The following is an 18,067-nucleotide window of genomic DNA, read 5'->3' on the forward strand; positions in this document are numbered from 1 at the left end:
CTAGTGAGAATATCCAGCCACTTGGACCCTCTTCCCCAGGAACAGGCAAACACAATGCAAGCTCTTTCCTCCAAACCAGGAACAAAAGAATGATGTTATTTCCTATGGCTGGTTTTGGGAAAAGTACATAGCAACACCAAATCATAGCAGCAAAAACAAGACACACTTATTTACTAAACCTTTATTTAAAAAAAAAAGATTACAAAATATTTTATAAAGTTCCTTAGATCAAGAAAACATAATGTGTTAAAAAAGATCACAGGTTTAGAATGATAAAAAATATTTAGGCATTTAAAAATTATTTAGGTGGAAATTCAAGGCAACACTGGAAACTACAAAATTCTTGCTTTATATATAGAAAATTAATGTATTATCATCCTGCTTTAATAATAATGAAAAAATCACTTAAATTCTTAATGGTATTAAAAGTGACATATAGCTCTGTCCAGCATAAAATTTAATATCCAGAGAGCTGCTTATGTTTACAGCAATAGACTAAAACAAAGATAAATTTTCATCTTGAAGGCAGTATCAGCATCTTTATTTGCTACAATTTTATGGAACCTTTGAAAATTTTCACTAAGAATTTCCCTTCTGTGTAGAAAGCTTGGTACTTTATTGCACAAATTTGAACAGGATCACCATGACAGCCATTATGCAAAACCATCTTGTGCTGAGCTCTGGGAATTGTGTGAGATCACTCACTGCTCTCTCAGGTTGGAAGGTGCAAAGGTAGAACTCACCTGTAACAGACCACAACCCTTCCCTGCTCTTTTCAAGCCCAGGGTACAAGCAGTAAGGCACAATTCCTTCCCACACTCAGAACCAAAGGGCACTGGCAGCACTGTGTTTAACGTGGGCTAAACATCAAACACAAAAATTAACATTCACAATCTATGCAATGCCCAGTACAGATCTTGAGAGCAGTTCACAGTCCAGCTACTGGACAAGTCCTCATGAATCCTGAAAAATCCTCTGCACTGATTCTCAAGGTACTACAAAAAAGCCTTGAAAGTGGTTGCAGAGCCTTAGCCTTGACAGGTTCAGCTGGAAAACACCAAAGCTGAGTGTCCAAGCAGGCTCCAACCCCACTGCCAAGCACTGTGGTGAAGAATGGAGGAGACAATCCCCAGATAGATGTACTGGGCCAGCTGCTTCCTTCCAACAGGCTTTACTACCAGTTATGATGTACAGAGGTGTTCACTTTGCCAACAGAAGAAATTTGAGGCAGTTGTATCCAACAGCACTTCTGCCAGAGCTCCTGTCACTCTCCTGAACAATCCCTAATCTGTTTAAGCCAAAATCAGCAACCTTAATGGAAGCAATTTAAATAGCTGGTTTAAATAAGGTTGGCTGATTTCATCAGAAGCAGGCTGGGAAACAAGCAAAGGGCTTTGCTGAGAGCAAGAGGAGTAAGAGGCATCCAGCATACACACAGAGCTCCTGCAGAACCAGACATTTAATCCAGCTCCAATAGTATTCTCTAGGATCAGTCTAATTAAGAGACAGACATTTAAAGCCAGCACCTGACACCAGAGGCATCAAAGGGGCATGTCAAGACTGCAGACAAGTCTGCTCAGTCACTGCAGCAAGGAAGCCTCTCCCCCACCTAGACTGGGAGGGCAGAGGACCTAGGAGTGATAAGGTAAGCTAGGATATAGGAAACTGATAAAGCAGTTTAAAAAATAACCGCACAGAAGCAGAAAACAGCACACACATGTGCAAATCTGCTTCTCAACTATTTTAAAACAGAGCAAAAACATCTTACAAGGTGCAGGAATTAACAGCACTATCATGCATGTTAGCCAACAACTGGTTTGGAAGAAACATTTTAGGCAACTGCCTCAAACCTACAACCATTCTGTGACTTGCTCCTTGATCCATAGGATTTAACTACTATGTGACAGACTATGGCCAGGTAAACTGCCAAGGCCAGGAGATGACTTTACAGATCCCTTTCTGTATTTCCAAGAATGGACATCAGTAACACATCACTTAGGTGGGGAAAAGCCTATAGAAAAAAACCAGCCAAAACCTAGACTTCCATTAACTTATCCTCAGGCTGAGAAAAATAACAGGAGAAATTACCTCAAGATAAAAGTCCTTTCATGGTGCTGCATTGCTTAATAAATACTTAGCAGCACAGTGTTGCTCTTACACTATATTTACAGCTACCAATTACAGATGAAGATTTAAAGACTATAGACATTTTGGTGTGGAAAAAAAATTCAGCAGGACTCTGGGCAATAAAAAGAAACCAAAACAAGACTGTTGGAATGTTACTTATATGGGCATGGTCCCCAGGGTAAGACATTGCAGATCATAGAGGAGATATTTTTCATTATGGATATTTTGTATCACCAGTAACATTGCTCGTAAATCAAACATCTCTAATCTACCCAGTTATCAGAGACAGCTACCAGCAAGCACTGACTGAAATTAAATTTTAGTGCAAACGGACACTAATAAATACAAGGGAAAAAAAAGCCAGTCCAAAGAGCATTTCTCCTTTACAACACAGAAATTCTATGAAGGAAAGTATCTCTTCTATGCATAGTTCTAAAACCAAGCTGTGGCTTTAATTTGGTGCTTCACACCACCCAGCAAAATTTGGCATCCTCCAAGCAAAGTGTAGTGTTAGGCTTAAGTCTCAGGCCATAGAGAGAAAGATCACAAAATCACACTCATCAGAAAGTGGCAGCAATGGGAAAAAACCAATTTTGACTTGCTAGTACAGTCCTTTGTCTTAAAACAGCTTCCTCTTCCTTTCCTAAATACAGCTCAGGCGGTTTCTGGAGGGCTTGGTCTCAGTGCTGCCACAATGGGTTACAGGACTGGGAACACACCAGGCTGGGATACCGGTGAAATGCAGTTATCCTTGGGAGACACAGCAAAAGGCTCAAGCACTCAATCAGGTTTTTCTTATTTGCTTTGCTATTTTGGAACATCTCCTGGCTTACAGTAATTTGCTCTGCTTTTGAAAGCTTTCCTCTTAAGAGAGGCATAGCAGTCTTGCTTTTACCTCAGACATCAGAAAAATGCTTTTTTGGCACTTCATTTCTTTTACAGACATCAACATCTGGTCTGACACACCCGTCACCTGTCCAATATGTGTCCCATCAGTAGTTTTCCTTGCAGTCCTACAGACTGTTGCTTGCAAAACAGATCAAGGGGACAAGTGCTTATTCCCCTGTTTACCAACTGAGCTAGTCAGCAGCAAGGAGTCTCAAGCTACTGCCATATCTATAAACACAGAAAATGGTGAGGTTTAAAACCATTCTGGCAAAACTTAGCATTATCTATAAATAAACAAGCTGCATGTGGCATTAACCTTGCAAGTAATATTCACCAGGGTAGAACCAACATGCTCTAAGGTTTTTGCCATTGATATTCAGATTGCTGCTTCTGGGGTCGCTTCACATAAAATACTTATTCTTTATCTTATTTCTCCCACTGCTGGCTTTTCAAGTTTCTTCCTGCAAATGTTACAGTTTTTGAAACCATCTGAAAGAAGATTCTGGCATACAAGTCCAAACTTTGACAATCATGGGGTGCAAAACTGTCGCTCAATATACCATTTACATTACCTTCCCCTAAACTCCCTACAGTCTCTGTAACATGAAACTGATCTCCATAGACAGAACTGAGACACAGGACTAGTAAAAACAATCCCAAACCCCTTACTTAACGATAAACATTCCTGTAAATTCCAGTTAGGTATCCCTTTTGCATTCAGTTCACCGGGAAGTACAAAAATGAATTCTGCTGTGCTAATTTTTAACTCACGATAGAAATATCTGGTCCATTTAACCAGGAAATATCTTTAGGTTATAGGTCAGAATTTATGCCTCAGACATTAACCTTTATTAGTCATCTCTGTGAGAATCAAATCAGCATACTACTGTTCTGAAGTTATTCTGTTCAGACCCAAGGTTTCTTAGTACCTGTCATCCCAGCAGGTGGCAGGACCAGGTACCTTAGAACATGATGCCCAAGATGCCATTACCTGACCAAGAATCCATAAAAATTGGTGATGAGCAATGTGTACAAAATCGACTAGAATAAAGAAACAGAAGTTGTTACCTACAGTGCACTGAAAGTTCATTTTCGTTTTCTCCAGTAAAAAAAAAAAAAAAAAGAAAAAGAAAAAAAAAAAGAAAAAAAAAAACCAATTTCAGGAAGTTATCTTTTTTTATTCAATGGCTGATTTTCTGTGGCACTCGGAGCGTTAGGGGGCTTCTCAGGGTGTTTCTTGGCGTTCCGTTTTTGTTTTATTCTGAGATAGATCTCTATGACAAGTTCAGCTACAAATACAGAAGTTGCAAAAAATCCAAATACCTGTGAAAAGGACAGAAATATGTGCTTTCAAAATGCATAAACAGTATTTATTCTAACACTGTTTGGAAAGATTCACTGTACCATTTTATATACATTAATAATGCTTATAATATTAAGATTATAGTCCTCCTTAAATCAATAGTTTCATTTAAATTAGACACAGATCAGAAGTCATAATTCTAGCACATTCATTGTGGAAGTTTTTACAGTTGTCATTCTTTTAATCAAGTGTGAACCTTATACTGTGTTCTAATCAACCTTTAATAGCAAAAGTATATTAGTTGCATTGCCAAAATCAGTTATTAAAGCAGCATGTAGCAGACTATTTATCTAAGAGAGGGCTGATTGATGAGAGCAAATGAAGAATAACAAAAGAAGATGAAGGAAGACAAGATCTGCAGAGCCTGGTCAGCAAGGGAGAATGAAATGACATTTTGTGAATGACATTTTGTTACCAGTCCTGGCAAGATGAGAGGTGGTAAAGAGAAGGCAGCTTTTTTCAAACAAGGAAAGAAACATATGCATTATTCCAACTCTACCTAAATTTTACACAACTGGTTTGGACCAAAGTAGTTTGACATTAATAAGTATTAAATCACAGTAGTTTTTATTTTTTCTGTACCAAAAAAAGCAAAGCTGACACCTAATTTATGCTCAACCTATTAGGTCTAAATAGATCCACATCCCATAAGATGACAGTACAGAAGTGTGTATCTCTAATAGCCAATGCTGCCATGGAACAGAATTATCTTGCTTTCTTTTCCACATCAGCTTTCCAGCAACCCTGAGGAATGCCAGCTCTTTGGATTTCCAATGTAAGTTTCTGGAAGATGTGAAATAACTAATTCCTCCTGAAACATCACAATGCACTGAGCTCTATTCCCTGCCTAATTTCTTCTCTGCAAATTGAGTGAAATTTAGAGGGCAGAGAACATAAAATACCAGAGAAATACAAAGTAAATCTTGCCATTTTAAGACTTACACATGCAGCATATTCTTCAGGCTCATTGCAGTTTGCAGAAAGCAGTATTGATGCTGACAGAAAACAGGCAATTATGAGCAGCACAGTCAATAAATTCTGCAAATATAAAATAAAATAAAATAAAAAAATATATAATTTAACTGTATATAGGTTACCTAAAAAGAATGAACATCATAACAACAGCTGAGTTAAACTGCCTGTGAATTTATGTTTTGATACTTTGATGCTAGTGGAAGCTTCAGAAAATACATTTCACAACTAAATTCCAAATGACATTCAACATCATCAGCTATTTGAACAGCATTATCATCTACTTAAAGAAGTCTGCCTTTTTTTTTTGTATTTTTAAAGTATTTAATTAATTTAATCTAACCTTTTTTAACCATCAAATTCAAGCTCAGGACAACCATGGTAGCTTTATTCCTTATATAAAACATTTAAGAAACCAGAAAACTGTAAGTAAACGTGCTCATTCAAACCTTTTGCTACACTCCCTTATCTGTATCCTCACATAAAGACACCACTGTTTGCTCTGAAGGCACATAGGAAGGGACACTTATGAGATGGAATAATGTTCCTACTGACTTTACAGAGCAACTTTCTCCCACTGCTGGATCATCTGAAGCACGAAGCCATAAACTGTAACTGAAACGAGCTATGATTATTGCCAAAAAGGAAGTAGTCTACACCCAGCAGGAAAACAGATAGGGTAAACTGTTAATTTTTTTTTTAATTGCAAGCATCATGCTGGTGGTAAATTGTATTCCACATGTGTACAGATCTGCAATGGCTACGCTGTAGTATTAGCAGCATTAATGTGGAAAGACTTTTCCACACAAGTCCTAAAATCCTGCAGGTAGCCAGCTTTGACAAACATGTCAATATAAACTCTCAAAGTTGGCTCATTTTTAAACTATAAGATACTTTAATCTACCCTTTACATGGAGAAGAAAAGGAGATTCATTTTGCATAGGCTTTTTACTCGACAGCAGACTTTATGCACTTAGAAGAAATTGTTTGTTTTTCCAGAAAAAAAGTTTTCTTACCAGTTTCCGCACTTTATCTTCCCCCAGTGACTCATACAAATCAGTGCAATACACATACAGAAACAGGAGGCTCAAAAGGAAGGCACTGCAGCTTGCAAATTCAAAGTAGTAAAGAGGACTACAGTTGTAGCATTCTTGCACAAGTTCTTCACAAACAACAGCCACTAAAGAGAAAATCTGCAAACAAATAACATGCTTGAGTTGGATCAAGTCTCTAACATCTTCAACAAACAGACATCTCTGATACAAAGATTAATAAAGCTAGCTGGGACAAAAACTCTCAATCTACAAAGAGTTTGGTGAAGTTCCACACTATTTTCTTACAGACAGAAATAATTATGCAATGCCATGGTTTATGCTTGGTTGTTAAAGGTGGTCCATAAAATACACTCAGGTAAGCTGAGCACACAGCCAGACAGAGGCTTCTTGATTAGACAGACAAGATTTCTGTTTTGTGGTTTTGTGCAGCTGCCAGTTTGAAGGAGATGAGGCAGCATGGAGAACACACATCCTGCAAAACGCTGCTGCTTACGAGATACAGCTGCACTCAGTTCTGAATGTATTTGGGCTCAGGGCAGTGGGGAAACTGGCCAGCCCTGACACACTCAGCTACCTCCCTAAAAGCTCACAGCTGATGTTACCTCACTTGATCAAATTTCAGAGGAAATCCATGAGCCCAACGCTCACATGCTTGTGACCCAGTAATGACAGAAGCTGAACTGCCCCTGCAGGAACTGAAACCTTCACTATGTTCAAGTGTGCTGGCCAACGTTTAATCTATGCACAGCTCTACATCCACCTTCCTGCCACAGTGTGTTCTGAGAAAAGAACATGACTTACTTCCTATACAGTCACCATATCCCCGCTGCTGGATTTTCTACTGTTTTATCACACAAGAAAGAATATTGCTTTATTTAACCATTCACTTATTTTGGCCACTTCTTGCTAGTTCCTTCATCCCATAAATAGCATCACTTTCTTCATCCCATAAGCTTGACATAGCTTTACAGATCTTTGTAAAAAGGAGTTCACCAAATTAAAATGAAACCACGAGCAGGAATCAGACTGGGTCATAAAACTGAGACTGATATGAGAATGACATGTATTTTTAATAAGAGTATGTGGGCAATAAACAAGTTGACAGTTCTTTGTTAAAAAAAAAAAAAACAATAAAAATCTAAATTTAAGATTCAGAATTTTTCTTGGAAAATAACCAGCAGTCTTTGGTTTCAGTTTGCTCACAGTAAAAACAAGAACAACAATTTAGCAGTAGGAAGTGTAAATTCCCCTTACTAAGCCAAGTCTCAGAAGGGCACTTCAGAGAACCACGTTTCGGAAATGCAACAATAGAAAGTAAACAGGAGCTCAGAAACAGAAAGAATGGGAGCTGGGAAACATCAGCAGGGGAAACTATCAGGCCTCCTCATGCTCCCTTTCTCTCCACAGTGGTTGGCAACACAAACTTCTCAGCAGCCCTTGCACCTAAACCAGTGAACTACAATGTCAGCCCAGCAATGTTTTAAACGCTGACTTTCCAGATTTTATGGCTTGGGGTTTTTTTTTTTTTTCCACTTCTAAACATGGGCTTATAGCTGCATCCAATGACTTTCAATTTCACATTTTTCACAAGGTCAGCTGTGAGATAGCACTGTACATGAAAACTTATCTCTTTTGATAAGCACTGGAAACAGAAAGTCATCACTTTCACTTGGGCTGAAACAAAGCAGAAAGAAAATAAACTTGTCCTTAAAAGAAAGTATGTGTCCAGATAACCATAATATGATCTAAAGAGCTGAAAAAAGCTTCTCTACAGAGTGTACAAGTTGAAAAAAATCCCACTCAAACAACAGTTACTGTAAGTAACAATAGAGTTTAATGCAAATTAAAAGAGCAGTTATAAAGGGTTCAGTGTCAAATAACTGAGATTTACCAAGTACAATCCTGTGTGGGACTTGTCCAAGTCAATATTCATTTTTTTATTAATAAGCTGAGTAATAAAATAGAGTACATCAATTTAAAAAAGTTGGCTTGAAGAACTTTGAGTAAGTGCTTTGATTAAGTTAATGTATCAGCAGCACATTTACAAGATGCCAGAGAGCTCTGCTTGGATTTCTTAACTTGCTCTTTGGTATCACCTTCACAAAAAAAGGTATTCCTCTCTTGTCCTACTACCACCAAAAAATAAAAGTTTTCAACACCAAAAGCATTGTTGGAGAAGCACTTGTTTGGTATTTTTTCAATTTTTTATTAGTCCTGTCTGTTTATACACCAGAAATTAAACACCTTCATCTGTCTCTTACCAGCAAAAAATTATTCATTGATACTGACATAACTGTTGGAAGTTTCTAAACAAATGTCAATTTATAAAGAAGATTTGACAAGTGAATTGCTACAAAAGAATTTAACAAATGAATTGCTACAAAAATAGAGCAGATCAATGAACTTGCCAGCAATCCTGTGAAGATGCTTGGCATCTGGGAGGTACTGGGATTTCCTGTACAAAATCTTCTAGTTCAGGTAGGTGCACATATTAATTCTCTATTAAGTTTACATAATTCAGGCTACTACAGAACATTAACAGCTCAAAAAGGAGCTGATTTTTAGGCCTGAATTACAATTTTCCTTTCCAGCCAGGCCATTTTGACTCAAGTTAAACAATAGTTGATAGCAATTTGTTCTGCTTTAGGTAAGATTTCGTTTCTACCTCAATTTTGGCACAATGCACATTGTGCCATTTACCTTTGTGCTGAATTTCAACCAGTTGTGGACTAATAAAAACAATCCACCTATTTAAACCACAAACAAAACAACAACACCCTAGAAACCTGAGCAATAACATGCCTCCCAGCATCCTTTAGGCACTCACATTTGTGACTTTTAGCAGTGACATTTTCCTTGTTTCATTTGCTCAAAAGAACTGGCTTAGGCTACAGAGCATGCCATTATTCATCTGAACAAAAGTATTTCTTAGGTCTAGAAGCCAGTTTTCTGCAGGTGATTTCAGAGTGTTTTATAAAACTCCTGATCACCTCTGCAATGAACAGAGCCCACTTTCTGATTGCAACACTCTGTTCAGCAGTCCACCCCAGCAATTATCAGGGCATAATCCCAGTAACAACCACTGGTGTAACACAAAGCCAAAAGGCAATGGCCGTCACTGACATTTCCAAAATCAACTCTTTCCCAGAACAGGAACCTTTTACTGCAGAGACTGAGGCTCCCACCTTCAGGACTTTCCGGGGCTTGTTTAAAGTGTTTTGACCCAGACCTCAAGATCTCTGCATTTTGATAAAGGTTACAAAAAAGGAGGGAAAATGTTGGAAATTAGGAGGGTGAACAACTATAACTCCATTTTTTTTTCCTCTCACTGACTAATAGGTTCAAGCTATTAGCTGTTGCTTGTTTAAGAACACGTCAAGCAGCTATCCATCCTGTCTAGGATAATGACAAATTTTCTTTTTTTCTACTTAGAAAGCATTTTAAATAATTAAACAGTTTAAAGCTTTGGTACATCAGTAGAATTGCCTACATAATCACTTATTTTATTTTAGTCAATGAACCTATTTATACAAACATTCTGCTTGTTAGGGACCAGAACCCAGCAGATCTTGCTTTAATAATCTCCCGTAGATGAATTAAAAGTTTATGTTCCATTATATTTATTTAAAGCATTCTTGGCTGTTATTTTTGTTTTAAAGACTCTTAGAAAACTTCATTTTTGGCAGTGTTACCACTTTACAAACACTAAAGAATATTACATTTCTAACTGAGGGTTTTGACTGTGTGTGAGATGAAGCTTAAAACCCAAACGTCCTGTTTTCTGCAACGGTGAAGTAACGAGAAAGGGTTGGAAATCACCTACAATTCCTGTAAGCATGACACATCTGACTAAAAAGCCACTGTGTTGGCTGCAAAATGTAGGCTGACACATTTGCAGTCAGCTGCCCTTTACCGCTACGGGTTTCACTCATTCCCTGCTAGTACATACGAGTGATGCTCCTCATCCTTATCAACACTCACACTGGTACATTTTGGAAGAGCCCATCACCAAACACTGAACAGGACCTTGCAGCAGGTGCCCAGCTGCTTGATTCAAGAGCAACTGTATGTATAAAAGACAGAAAATAAGCCTTTTATTTCCTGGTGAGCCCAGGGCTGCCTGACATGAAGTGATGTCTCGTGCAATAGGTCACCATGATCATGGGTTTCTGGTGCAATTTTCTACCACAAATCACAGGAGAAATAGGCTCTTTAATTTTAGCATGGACAGGCCCAGACCGACAGGCTTAGAATGGGTTACAGGATCTGCAAGAGAGGAAGGTCCGGAGCTCATGACCCAGCAATGCCCTTCCCAGTTCTACTGCCCTATGAAGTTCAACCAAAGGCTTCTTCCTCCTGTTTTCATACAATCCGGCCCTCAGAAGAAACCGCTACATTTCCTGCGAGGCCTCCCTCTGCTTTGAGCCAGGGCGGGCGGCGTTTCAGGCCGGCAGGCAGCTGGGGCACGGCGGCCGCAGCACCGAGCCTCGGGCGCATGACGCCGGCGGCACCGGCCGGGGTCGGCACCTCCTCCTGCAGCTCGGACACGAGAAGGAACACTCCCACCACTTCCCCACCATAAACCACTTTGAACCAGCACCACGCCAGCTTTCCACCTGAGGTACAGGTCTGCACAACTTTAGGGACTCCATGCCACATCCTAAGTCAGGACACCTTCCCGGCGGAGCCCTTTCCGACAGGCAGAATCCATTCTCTCGAAACCTGTGTGTGGCCATCTTCTCAGCCTGCCCTGGTTCACCAAGGAGTTTAATTTTTAAGCGGTAGGGGACCGTCCTAAAGGCGAAGGGTCAGCACAACACGCCCGTTTCCATCCCAGACTGGGGCACCCCCGCCCCGCCGAGCTCAGCTCCGGCAGACTGTGAGTCTCTCCCGGGCCCGCGGCAGCCATCCTGCCAGGGGGGCTCCCTGCGCGCCAGGCCCGGCACGCCCCACCCCGCACGGCGAGGGGAGGAGGCACTCACCGTCTGGAATACCTTGACTGGCAGCCGCCATCCCCGCAGGTGCCGCAGGGTGCAGCCCAAGGGGAGGCGGCGGGGACTCGTCGCCTCGGGTTCCGTGGTCGTCTCGTAGACTGCGCTGATCATGGCCGGGCCGCGGCGCCGGCTCCCAGCTGGAAAAAACCGAAAGCAAAAGAGAGGCGGGCAGGGCGTCTTCGCCTCCGGTTGCGTGGTCTGCTTGTAGGCGGAGGTGTGCTCCCTAGCCGGGCCGGGCCGTCGGCTCTCAGCTGGAAAACACCTGAAGAAAATGGTTGGGAGGTAGCGGGACGCGTCCGGTTGTGTGGTTTGGTTGTAGGCGGAGCTGTGCTCCCCGGCCGGGCCGGGCCGCCGGCTGCCGGCTGGAAAACGCCTCAAGAAAACGGGCGGCAGGCGGCGGGACGCCTTCGATTGCGTGGTCCGGTTGTAGGAGGCCCAGTTCTCCATGGCCGGGCCGGGCCGCCGGCCGCCATCTGGGAAAAACCGCAACAAAGGGGGCGGCAGGCGGCGGGACGGGAGCGGGCAGGGCGAGAGGCCCCGGGGAGCCCCGGGGCCCCGGGGGGCGGCGGTTGCACCGACGGTTGGGCCCGGCGGGACAAAGGCGCTGCCCGGCGGCGCCCCCTGGCGGCCACGGACGGGAGCGTGAGGGACGGCCCGGAGCACGGGGCCGCCTCAGGCCCGGTCCGGGCTCAGTTCGCCAACAGGGGCTTGGTAAGTAAAGTTTACACGAGTATTCACTTGTCACACGAGATTACGGTATCGAAAGAGGGGGGTTAAGGCAAAGCTTTGCCTGGTTACATTCACATAATCAATTAGGTTGGAAAAACCCTCTGAGATCATCGAGTCCAGCCTTTGACCGAACACCAGCACTGTGTCAACCAGACCATGGCAGTGAGTGCCACGTCCAGTCTTGCCTTAAACACCTCCAGGGACAGTGACTCTGCCACCTCCTTGGGCAGCCCATTCCAGTGTCTAATCACTTTTTCTGGGAAGAAATTCCTCCTAATGTCCAACCTAAACCTCCCCTGGGTGCTGCTTGAGGCTACGTCCTCTTGTCCTGTCATGAGTTGTTTGAGAGAAGCTCTTGATCTCCATCTTGCTACAACCTTCTTTCAGGCAGTTCTAGATATCAGTAAGGCCACCCCTGAACCTCCCTTTCTCCAGGCTAAACAATCCCAGCTCCCTCAGCTGCTCCTCACAGGACTCGTGGTCCAGACCCTTCACCAGCTCAGTCGCCCTTCTCTGGACTCACTCCAGCACCTCAATGTCCTCCCTGAACTGAGAGGCCCAGAACTGGACAGAGCACTCAAGGTGTGGCTCACCAGTGCTGAGTACAGAAGAATCATTTTCTCTGAAAACATTTCTTGTTGTGAATGAGAAAATACTCATATCACCAACCATGTTCTAATATACTTCCATACCTTTGCCCAGGTCAGCTTTTAAAAGTAACTATAAAAGTTTTTGCGGCCTACTAAGAGTAGATTGAACCTTTTATATGTAAGCAAAGGTGTGTTATGTTTGCTTCTGTATTATTGATGTATTACCCACAGAGCTATTATGGTCCTTTGTAGTTAAGTTCAATTATACTTGTTTAAATTCAAAGAAAAGGAAAATTGCTACAGGTTGAGAAAGAGGAGATTTGTTTGCTTAACATTAGCTGTATAGGGACAGATTCCCTGCTTAGGGAACAGGTCAGGCTGTTCAGATACTGCTTCTCTTTGGGAGCCACACAGTGCAGTGGGAATGTGCTACAGAGCCCCATGAGGCTGGGGCTACTTTTAGCTCTGCAGGAACCCCCTTAACCAGGCAGTTGCAGAAGTATGGGCCAGAGCAGAGCAGCTGGGCCATGCTCCCTGCTCAGTGTGTACCAGCAGACCGTGTGCTTCTCCTGGTTAGAAAACACAATCCAGGGGAATACAGTGTCCCTAGGCAGGATCATACAGACCTGGCACTGTCACAAACAATGTTTGGCTGCAGGAATTGGCTTGGGAGGGAAATAAGCCGGGCAAGTCCTGTGATTCCCAAGGCGTGGGCGTTTCCACTAAAACAAATGAGGTATCACCATGGGTGTGCCCCAGCTTCTGCCTGGGATTGGGGTGAGTCTAACATGGCTCTGTTGGCAGCATCCCAGACTGCAGGACTGAGCAGGTAGGTGCAGTCAGGAACATTTGCTGTTACTGCTTACAAGTTCCCAGTGCCTTCACTACCTCTTTTCACACTAGTACATTATAAATTAGATTACGTTACAGAAGCTGGCATCTCTCTTCTGAAGAAAATTTCCTTCTTGTTTTCTTTTCTTCCTTGATAATATTTCACAACTGGCTGAATAACTCCAAAGCCACAAAGCATATGTCTAGGCTACTGTGGTCTGACAGAGACAGAACTCAACTGAGATAGAAGCAAGCAGCTGTCAGGTCTTTTAAGATGTTCAGTAGCATCTAAGGCTATTTTGTAGCCCTTCCCTTGTGAGTCTTAAGAATGCCTTCATGCAGCATTGCTAGATTATGAATACAGATGTTAGTACTGAAGACAACTGTCCTGAGGACAGACTGCTTTTCATGGAGCTACAGAAACAAAAAACATAACTACAAAAGATAAAATAGATGGCAACCTCTTTCCAGTTTCTACTGTCTTTAAGATGGTTTTCTTGTTCAGGCCCTCTCCAGGAAATACATATCAATGATGTATGAATGATAAAGGTTAGCTTGCCATTTAGAGCCTAACTTATTGAGGCCAATTTATTTTTTTTTTATAAGAGGTAAAGGAAAAGTGAAAGTCCAGCAAAACTAGGGAACTGTAAGGTCATGTGACAGAGAAGGAATGAAAACTGGACAACAGCATAGCAGTTGGTATCTTGAAAATATTTATAGCATTACATTATGCTGCTCTTCACAGAGGTACAGCAGATGTTCCTCACCCTTTTTATGACACTAACTTTCCAGTACAGTATTTTTCCTTTAAAGAGGGAATTGAAACAACATTTACTGTAAGTAACAATAGAGTTTAATGCAAGTAACAGTAACTGGCTGACTGTGATGTGATGGAAATCCCATTCCAGGTATACAGCTATTAATTTCCTCTTGGTTATGTGCTACACCTGACAGTTTTCCAGGAAAAGAAGTCTCTCTTACCCTGCCACAGCCTCTGCTGGACTGGCAGGAGCAGAGCTAAAGGCAGGACAGGGTGGCAGAGAAGCAACCCCACGGTTAGATGCTGAGCTGTGGTAACATCTCCAGTCAGCCAGGCACAGAGAGGGACAACCCTGGAAGCAGATTAGTGATGAGTGACCTGGTTTTCTCCCTCATTACATCTCCTCCAAGACACCCTCCATAGTGACCAAAAATCAGTGCCAATGGAGAAAGCCCCCTCACTAGAGGAGATGGCAGTGTACACAGCATAGCTGTATGACAGTTGCCACTTCTTGGCCCCATGTTGAAATAATTTCCAAAACTGTGACTGGAGTTCCTTGAAGCAGTTGGGTAAATGCCAGCTGCTGCAATAAGGGAGCTCCAGGCCACAGCTGCATTGCTGTTTTCATGAAGTGAGCCCCAGTGGCTCTTTGGCATGCTCTGTGTGCTGTGTTACAATGAAACACTACAGTCCGAGTCCCTCACACTCAGCACTGGCCTCACGAATTCATGTTCTCTTTTTTTCACTTTCATAAATGCAGTTATGGGGCTTTTTGCTTTTCTTGCCAGAAGGCAAGGAAGAAGGAAGTAGAAAAATGGGAAAGCAGCTTGGAAGCCCAAACCACTGAAAGAGACAGACTTAGTTTCTTTGGAAGAGTGAAGAGGAAGAAATGTGTGTTACTGCACAACTCAGGGAACTCCACTGAATACAGCCTGTCTGAGGCACATCTCCCTCCTTCATTTTTATGTTCTCACATGGGCACCTCAACATATTTTTTTCAAGACTATTCCCATGTATTACATGAAGTAAATACAGGATGATTAGCTAGCAAATGGAATATTCCAAGTACTGCAAAAATGAGCTCAGAGAAGACTTCAATGTGGTGCATCTGCTGAACTTTCTTTAGCTCTTGAGGCTCTATTTTTGTGCTCAGTATTGCAACTGAACTTCACAAACCATGACACCACACTAAACAGGCTGGAATGTGTGATTTTTAAACAGCTGAAGATGAAGAATTAGCATTTTTAACAGCAATTACTAATTGCTGTTAAATTAATTACTTATGGCACCAGAGATGAAATAAATCCCCACACTTTCCAAATGCAAGCTTAGGCTAACTCTTCTCAGTGGTTTTGTGCATGCATCTGCATGGCACAGAGAAGCATTAAGCCATGAGGTATTTGATAGGCAACAGTTCTGCTGCTGTAGGTGTCCCACTGCAAACTGTTTGCTCCCCAAGAAGAGACTGCAGCCCAACAGGCAGCAATTCTTGCATTTCAGTAGTATCACTAGAAATTTAAGGTTAATATAGTAGCTAGTCCATCAAACCTAAAAGCCATGTGCACGTTCCAGAAATTGTAATTTTCAGCTGGAAAATATGACCTGCCTGGAAATAAAGTGGACATTTGCTCAAAAATTTCAAGCTTAAAATTTGCAGAACAGCTTTATTAGAATCAGCATACTCAAAAGAACTGATGTGGGAACAGGGTAGAGAAGGAGGAAGAGAAGATTTACAAAATTCCCCGGAAACCTTTTAGTTTCAATCTGATCAGCAACTTGTCTACATTGAACTAGCCCTGAAAGTCTAAAGGAATTTAGTTGATTTATATTGTAGCATTTTTATAGTGTTCATACTGAATAGAGTTTAAAAAGTGTTATTAAAATTGTGTCCTGTAGTTCTTGCATCACCTCTTTGCTTTCTGGATCTTATGTGCTAGTCTGAAACTTTGTACCCAACAGCACTAAAGGCACGGAAGAGTGATTGAGAGCAAAATTAATGTAATTTGTAATGTTACTCTTTCAAAAATTGGAGTAACCCCAAACCTAACCCCTCCCCAGCCTAGAGCAAGAAAGTATTCTTGCCAAATTAGTTTCACGGTTTTCACCCAATTTATTTATTTTGGTGCTTCGCTTCATGGTGAAAGGAGAACAGGCAGCATGGTTTACTGGCACTACCTTTTGTGAAAAGGGCCCTCTGTCACAGAGACTGTGTTTTGCATGATAGCTGTGGTAAATCCCACCTTAATAGTCTACTCTCACCAAAGCAGGAGTTGGGGGAACTGCAGCTCAGGAGGACAAAGCAACCAGCCCAGGAGCCTTGGTCTCATCAGAGGGAAACAAGAAGCCAGAGACATCAGGTTACACAGAAATATTCTCAGGTATTTTCCTTTTTTGGGAAATTTTCCCCCCAGACAGCATGAGCAGGCTGCAGATAGGAAGTGACAGTAGCATTAATAGAATTTGAAGGAGGTAAGCAAGCTACTTTAATATTTTAGAATGAAGAGGCATGGCAGGGGACAGTCTTTGTGTACACAAGCATTTGTAAATAAGAATTTAAAAATCAAAACAACCAAAAACCTCCAAAGCTATAGGGGCTTAGAGAAAAACACATTTAGAAGCTTCAAATACACAGAAGTGACATCTGTTTTAAGAAGTGAAATTATGAGTCATTTGTAAGGTTTTCCCCTGTCCCAGCCTTCCCAAATTAGGGCACCTGGTGTAATAGCTCTTAATATATTATATGGCCAATTTCCCAGCTTCATAAAGGGTTTTGTGCTTTGATAGATCTCAAAGGAACTAACCTATGGACTGCAGTTGTCTTTCAAATATATGGACAGTATCCACTAGTTTAAAATGTTGCCCTTAAGATCCAGTTCCACCCTACGTCACATACCACTGCAGTTGTGTGAGAATGGGTCCTGTTTTCATCATCAGAGGATCCTTTCTCCAAATTCACGCTCCAAATTCAGTTTCAAGTTTACATACTGAACCTAGACAATTGTTCTGATACTGATGCATGCCATGCATCCATCATTGGAAGCCTAATTTTTTTCTTCCAAACAATTTACTCCATACAGCTGTTCATCAGCAGGTCATGCATTTCCCCATGTGTCCCCCCACAACCTTTACTGAACTGTTGACATAAGCAAAATTTTCAGGGCTGCAGTTAAAGACAGCTAAGAACATTCACTGAAACTTCTAAGTCCACAGTTCAATCTTCTATTTTAACAAGTGTGCTTAACTTGAGGGAGTTAAGTGCACAACTAGATAAATGTTGCTCTTAAATAAATTTAGGTATTTTGAAAATATGGAGGTAACTCAGGTCAAGGGAGGTGATCCTGTCCCTCTACTCAGCCCTAGGGAGGCCACACTTGAAGTGCTGTGTCAGAACAAAGACGATTAAAGGAAGGGAGCATCTCCCTCACAAGGAAAGGCTGAGGGAGCTGGGCCTGTTCAGCCTCCAGAGGAGATGGCTGAGAGGGGACCTCAATATCTGCCAGTATCCAAAGGGAGGGTGCCAAGGGGATGGAGCCAGGCTCTTCTTGGTGGTGCTCAGCAATAGGACAAGAGGCAACAGCCAGAGAGTGATGCACAGAAGCTCTGCTGGAATGTGAGGAAGAACAGCTTTACTGTGCAGGTGACTATGCACTGGAACAGGTTGCCCTGAGACACTATGGAGTCTCCCTCACTGGAGATATTCAAGAACTGCCTGGACACAATCCTGTGCCATGTGCTCTGGGATGGCCCTGCCTGAGCAG

At 42.1% G+C, this 18,067-nt stretch overlaps 1 protein-coding gene across 1 annotated transcript; it reads right to left on the reverse strand.

Annotated features, from left to right (window-relative positions):
- Positions 1-166: 166 nt before the first annotated feature.
- On the reverse strand, positions 167-12,041 carry CMTM6 (CKLF like MARVEL transmembrane domain containing 6). Its single transcript, XM_074539149.1, has 4 exons — positions 11,388-12,041; positions 6,367-6,543; positions 5,321-5,416; positions 167-4,338 (listed from the first exon to the last, which is right to left on the reverse strand). Exons 1-4 carry the CDS (start codon positions 11,844-11,846, stop codon positions 4,183-4,185), a joined length of 888 nt encoding a protein of 295 aa, XP_074395250.1. The 5' UTR covers positions 11,847-12,041; the 3' UTR covers positions 167-4,182.
- Positions 12,042-18,067: the final 6,026 nt, after the last annotated feature.

This window comes from Zonotrichia albicollis, chromosome 1 (assembly GCF_047830755.1).
Source record: "Zonotrichia albicollis isolate bZonAlb1 chromosome 1, bZonAlb1.hap1, whole genome shotgun sequence".
In the NCBI taxonomy this organism is placed as follows: domain Eukaryota; kingdom Metazoa; phylum Chordata; class Aves; order Passeriformes; family Passerellidae; genus Zonotrichia; species Zonotrichia albicollis.

Excerpts from the sequence above, each read along its gene's own strand:
- CMTM6 (XM_074539149.1), bottom strand. The coding sequence starts at position 11,846 with ATGGAGAACTGGGCCTCCTACAACCGGACCACGCAATCGAAGGCGTCC. Across the intron at positions 6,544-11,387 it reads CAGTCAAGGTATTCCAGACG|ATTTTCTCTTTAGTGGCTGT; the intron begins GTGAGTGCCTCC and ends ATTTGTTTGCAG. Across the intron at positions 4,339-5,320 it reads CTGAAGAATATGCTGCATGT|GTATTTGGATTTTTTGCAAC; the intron begins GTAAGTCTTAAA and ends TCCTTTTCACAG.